The sequence below is a fragment of the Oncorhynchus kisutch genome, linkage group LG2 (genome assembly GCF_002021735.2).
Source record: "Oncorhynchus kisutch isolate 150728-3 linkage group LG2, Okis_V2, whole genome shotgun sequence".
NCBI classification, from domain to species: domain Eukaryota; kingdom Metazoa; phylum Chordata; class Actinopteri; order Salmoniformes; family Salmonidae; genus Oncorhynchus; species Oncorhynchus kisutch.
In genome coordinates, this window is record NC_034175.2 from 67,855,829 (window position 1) to 67,861,951 (window position 6,123).

General features: G+C 38.9%; 1 protein-coding gene across 16 annotated transcripts in view; it reads right to left on the minus strand.

Annotated features, from left to right (window-relative positions):
- Window positions 1–5,660, minus strand: part of LOC109870506 (POU domain, class 2, transcription factor 1) — a 31,746-nt gene extending 26,086 nt beyond the window's left edge. For all 16 annotated transcript variants that reach the window (XM_031800454.1, XM_031800490.1, XM_031800484.1 and 13 more), the window contains exon 1: window positions 5,609–5,660. In XM_031800454.1, the coding sequence (XP_031656314.1) occupies window positions 5,609–5,654 (46 nt within the window). In that variant the 5' untranslated portion in view covers window positions 5,655–5,660. The remainder of the gene's footprint in view (window positions 1–5,608) is intronic.
- Window positions 5,661–6,123: the final 463 nt, after the last annotated feature.

Consider the following 6,123-nt stretch of genomic DNA (forward strand, 5'->3'; position numbering starts at 1 on the left):
GGGTCCTTTTACATGGAAACGCCCTTCACTAACCATCTGATTTGAGTCATTTACAGAACATCTCTATCTGCATATGACATGCTCCTCTCTAACTCCCACTCTAGAACAGCTTGTCTGTATGTACTTCATGCACACCTTTCTGATTCCCTGCATCTATTACTGAACAGAATGCATTATTCACGATTACTATGTTTACATTCATGAATATTCATGTTCGGAACTCTCGGGATGGAATGGGGGTGGTGGAGATGTAAAACTGGGAGGAAGTAAGGAGGGTGAATGTGAAAATGAAATTGTGTTAGCAATAATAGGACCAAAGCAAAGTTGACATTGTTTAAGGGATATATCAGTGAAGACCACCTCTTCCAGGGCAGTAGGAGACACCATATTTCTCTCTCTACTCAGCCAGGGGGGGAAATCATAGATACAGACACATTACATTACAGAGATGCATTCAAAACGTCTCCATCAGCCATCAGCCAGATTTTGACATTATTTTTTTAAAGTGGTTATGGTCGGTATGGCTTTGGGTTGCTGTGTTAGTTTGTTTCACTCAACAGCACCGGAATATAAAAATGTGTTCTTACCAGATAAACTCTTATATTTAAAACAGGGAATATTAAAGTCTCTGGCTCCAGTATTATGCTGGTAGACATCTCGAACAAAGGAAAAATAGTTGGATAGTTACCTGGGGGCTGAGTCCGTGATAATTCTGTGGACTAGACCAAGGTAAATTAATACTAGTCTTTTTTCCACAGACAGCCAGCCTAGCTGCTTAAAATGCTCAACATCCACATGAGTTTAAGTATAATTCTTACAAGCTTGTTATGGCTGATCTGTAGCTTATTCTTTAGATGTTTGCGGTTGCTGGTGAACCATTCATGTGCAGGCATAATCAAAGTGACACCGGACTAGCGTAATTGCCAGAGTCTTTAGGGTGTCTATAACTAGGTTTGCATCCAATTGGCGACCAAATTTCATGCAAATATTCTAAAATATATTTACAACAAACGATATGTACATTTTCCCATCAGAGTTGTATTTCAGACATTATTTTTCAGCCCCCTGGCTGAGTAGAAAGAAATATGGTGTCTCCTACTGCCCTGGAAGAGGTGGTCTTCACTCATATATATATATATATATAAAGTTTACATTGTATAATATATATATATATATCCCTTAAACAATGTAAACTTATATATATATATATTTGAAGTTACAATGTAAACTTTGTAAACTTTGCTTTGGTCCTATTATTGCTAACACAATTACATTTAGCATTTCCCCCAATGGTCCAAATGTGGAATCCGTGCGCTTGCAGATATCATGGACAGTAATGGTTTGAGAACATTCCAAGATTTTAAAGATACATACACATTACCAGGGAACTCCTTTTTTCTAGATTTACAATTTAGGTAATCTATGTTGGTCTGTGGAGTCCCTTGGGAAACCCAAATACCGAACCATCCAATGATTGGACTTATTTAAAAAATATATCTGGGCTCCTGAAAGGACTGATCTCTATAATGTATAAACAACTTTTGGAAAGCTCATATTCTAAGCTAGCCATTAAAAAAGTATGGTCCACAGATCTAATTGAATCTGAACAACCCTTTAACTGGAACAGAATATGGAAAAATATGGCCTTGGTATTTCGTAATCCGAACCGTCAATTTATACAATTTAAATTAGTTCATAGACTGTATTTAACACCAAGGAAACGTTTCACAATGAAATTTCCCCCAACTCTTCACTGTGTCCCCTAAATGAGATAGGCACATGTGATGTGGGAATGCCCTGCTGATAAAGACTTCTGGGGAAAGGTTACTAAATTAATTTTGAAGTGCATGAATGTAAATATTCAATGCTTTGTATCTATTATTTACTTAATGATGATGATAGCTCTGTGAATCTCTCAATCAATCAGAGACAATTATTGCTGACAGGCAGCACTATATATTACTATTTTAATCTTTGGATGGTGACATGTTGGCTGGGTGGGGTTGGGGGAATGGATGGTTGGGGGAATGGATGGTTGGGGGAATGGAAGGTTGGGGGAATGGAAGGTTGGGGGAATGGAAGGTTGGGGGAATGGATGGTTGGGGGAATGGAAGGTTGGGGGAATGGAAGGTTGGGGAAATGGAAGGTTGGGGAAATGGAAGGTTGGAGGAATGGAAGGTTGGGGAAATGGAAGGTTGGGGAAATGGAAGGTTGGGGAAATGGATGGTTGGGGGAATGGATGGTTGGGGGAATGGAAGGTTGGGGAAATGGAAGGTTGGAGGAATGGATGGTTGGAGGAATGGATGGTTGGGGGAATGGAAGGTTGGGGAAATGGAAGGTTGGGGAAATGGAAGGTTGGAGGAATGGATGGTTGGAGGAATGGATGGTTGGGGAAATGGAAGGTTGGGGAAATGGATGGTTGGGGGAATGGAAGGTTGGGAGTGGAGGCCCACATGTTTTTCTTTTCTTTTCCTGTTTATACTGAAATGTATTCTTACTTAAACTCTCTATGTATTCTGGAATTGTTTCCCTTCTTCTTTTGAGTGGGAGCCTATGAGTACATGTTATAAACGTAAACATTTAAATGGATAATGTACCTGTAACCCGCACAACAAAAAATGAATAAAAAAAATGTGAACTTGGTCAAAAAAAACAAGTTGTTTCCATCAAATTAACTTGTTGCGGATAAAAGTCAGTGTGTAAATACATAGTATACGACAGAAAAATACTTTTTCAATTAAATTCTCATGTTCAAAATAAAAAATACATTTGAAAAGGGTTTCCATTGCATTTTCAACTCTAGAACTACTGATGATTTTGTCACTAAAAATGTCACGTAGGTATAGCGAATGTGCCCACGCGCGCTCTAGTCAACCGCTCGCAGATACAGTCCACGTATAGTCTACATGATGAGACTATTATGGACAAAAGTGTGAGAATATTTGTATTTGTCAAAAAGTTAAATTACAAATATTTTGGCTATATTGAAGCATTAGGTTCTAGGTGAAAATACAACCAGACTGGCCTGCTACTGTGCCTTTCTCGACCTCATAAACTGTCGAGAGTAACTGATCCAAATGGAATTAAACATTCAAATCACAGGACTTTGTGGCGTTATTCAAATGACATTTTCAATGCAGCCTAGAGTAGAATTTTGTACTCACCTGAAAACAATAATGCAATTATTCATTGCATTGTTGTGTTGTGTTGTAGGCTAGCCTAGGAAGGATAATTGTATTGTCCCTAAACAAGATCAATAGGAGAGCTTTTTTAATGATTTCATGCGCAATGATGCACCTGGCCTCTCCGCTGCCTATCAGCTACTCCTATTTGTTCTTGTGGAGTCATATTGAAAATTGATGCAGCTTTGAATGTTTTTATGTGTGGTATGATTGCTAGTTAGCCTATTGCAGATCTGGACAAACAATCCACCTACCACTATTGTCACTATGAATGGTGAGTGTAGGATAGACAGAGTACCAAAATACCTTGATATAGTGAGTCGCATACAAGTAGATGAGGAACTTTGGCTAGGATGGAAGAAATTACATAGTCAAACCTGCTAAAGTGAATGTAAACCAGGGGGAAAAAAACACACTATCCTTCCCAAAGCAACAAAAAAATAAATTGACCACCCCAAGTGATGTTTTACAGTGACAAGGACAGCCTGGTTTCACAACACAGCGATATGAATAAACGTATGTTTAATCATTTAAAATGTATGTTGTAACCAACAACTACAATGTTGACACACACAAACATTAGCCTAAGCAGAAAATGGCCTTGTTCACGAATCTTTTGGAAAATGTGTTTGCTGGCCAGATAGAATGTTCATAAAAGTTCATCAAAATCATCATAAAATACATCACGTCGAGAGCAAACAATTTGTAGGTTACTTCGGCAACTCTGTGTTAATCTGGAGTGTTTATTATCACGGTGAAACAGCGGAATGTGAAAAGAAAATGGGTGGGAGCCGTTTGCTGCCCTTTAAACAAAATGAGACCGAGAACATTAATGGGTTGTGCCTCTCTTCTGCCCCTCACTGTCACGGAAGTGGGCCTCGCTACCTCTCCCCAGGAAAAACATTGGCACAGGTAACCTAAGTCTCTCGGACATGGATTGCTTTAAAAAAACGGCATTCAAAACCTACACTGAAGACGGGAATCATTCTAAACGCGAGAGGCGGAGAGATCGACTGCACTGTTTTTAAATATAGGAAACCTCCCCGAATTAGGCATTCTAATTAAGTTTTTAATATATTCAGACTGCGTAAACAAACGCCACCCATACAGACGCACACACAAAATAAAGCAAGTCAAGAGTGAGTCGGGCGTTTGGGGCGAAACTTCAAATCTTTCATCCGAACTCTGAAAACCACATCGCGAAAGTCGAGACAATGGCGGCAACAAAAGATACAATTGTATCAGTTGTTCTCGGTTATTTGGGGCAGGGCATGTCTCCTGGTCAAATTCTCTCGTGTCGACCGTGAATGTTATTAGTTGTATTTAAGGTAGCAGGAACAGCCTTTATGTAACTATTTTAGCTAGCTATATTTTGGCTAAAAATAAATAGTTTAACTCGTTTATTCATCACTAAGGCTAAAACACCTGGGAGATAGGCAGCACAACCAATAGGTCCTAAAAACGACAATATATGCTAAACATTTCATAAAGGGTTTGACCAATACGTCCTAAAAACGACAATATATGCTAAACATTTCATAAAGGGTTTGGGCTTTTATGCTAAAGAAAAGTAGTGCTGTTGTTGATGTCAGTGAAACTAGCTCACGCACTAGGTGCTGAAAATGGGCAGATTGTATCTGCCTACAATGGATGAAACAGATATGGTTTAGCCTACTTTTCAATCTAAAAACATGAGAAATTGACATTGTCTATAACTGGCAAGCTAAAAAGGTTGACATTTTGTGTCGAATAGTTCATGTAAAATGCTGAACTCCGCATTCTCTCTACGGTCGGACAGGCCCACATGAATAACACAACAGCTACAACGACTGCACCGGACACAAAGGCTGGGGAGAATAGGCATATAAAAGCGACATCAAGCAAGTTAGCTTCTCGGCTTTCTATTATGTTACTGTAACGTGTGGTACGCGCAGCCGCTGACTGTTGGTGGAAAAAAAAAAATGAATATGCAAACATCCTCCAAGAAGGTTCACGCCACAATAATAAGCATCAACACAAAGCCGATCGCCTAGCTATAGCAGCCAAGCTAACCACCGTATCAAGCTAGCACCGCTACTGTATTTGAGCAATATCTGAATATGGCATGTATAAAAACAACAGTCACGTCGCCGATTACTAATAAAATATGCTAAATCGTATTTTTAGACAGTGGTATGAATATGTAGCGGCGTTCAGCGGTCTAATCAAAGGCATGTCTTTTTATATGCATTTCTTTTTCGCCGTCGCACTGCAATACTATATAGCCTGTTTCCCCCTGTCAAATATCGGCTAGCGGGGAATTAATTGATATGATGATGCGGACAACAGCAACATTATTTTGTGGTCGCCTTTCTCCTGTGCTAAACGGTTTCAGATAAATAGTTTTTGAATATAAGTATGAATATGTAAAATGCTGTAATGATTACCTGGTCCTGAACTCTCATCTTGACTCGCTGCTCCTCCGTCCGCCATTTTGAATATTTAACCCGAAATCCCAGCCCTGGTAGGAAAGGGATTTATAATCTACACACACAACTCAGTGCAAGTGTACTGTATTTTGACCTACAAAATACATTTGAAAAAGTATGAATGTTTTTTCGTACCATGTTATATTTGCATGTGTTAACTCATTTTAGTAAAATTCTAATAACCTAAGTAGTCTAATGTAAATTGAACTAAATACATCTTCAATGTTGTAGGCTGCAAATATGGCAGAATATTGAATAGTATCATAATTCATTGTTTGTGTTTGTTAGTGTATGTGAAATGGCATACATGTGTAACATGTGTGGTAAACAACGTCTGTGTGTGTGTGTGTGTATACAGTAGCACATATAGTCTAGACTATAGTGTTCAGCATCAGTTTTTTAAATCTCCTGAGGTTGTCCCCTAAACTCGATGTATGTACAGCTCCACTGCCCTTCAGGCAATCAAGTTGAAA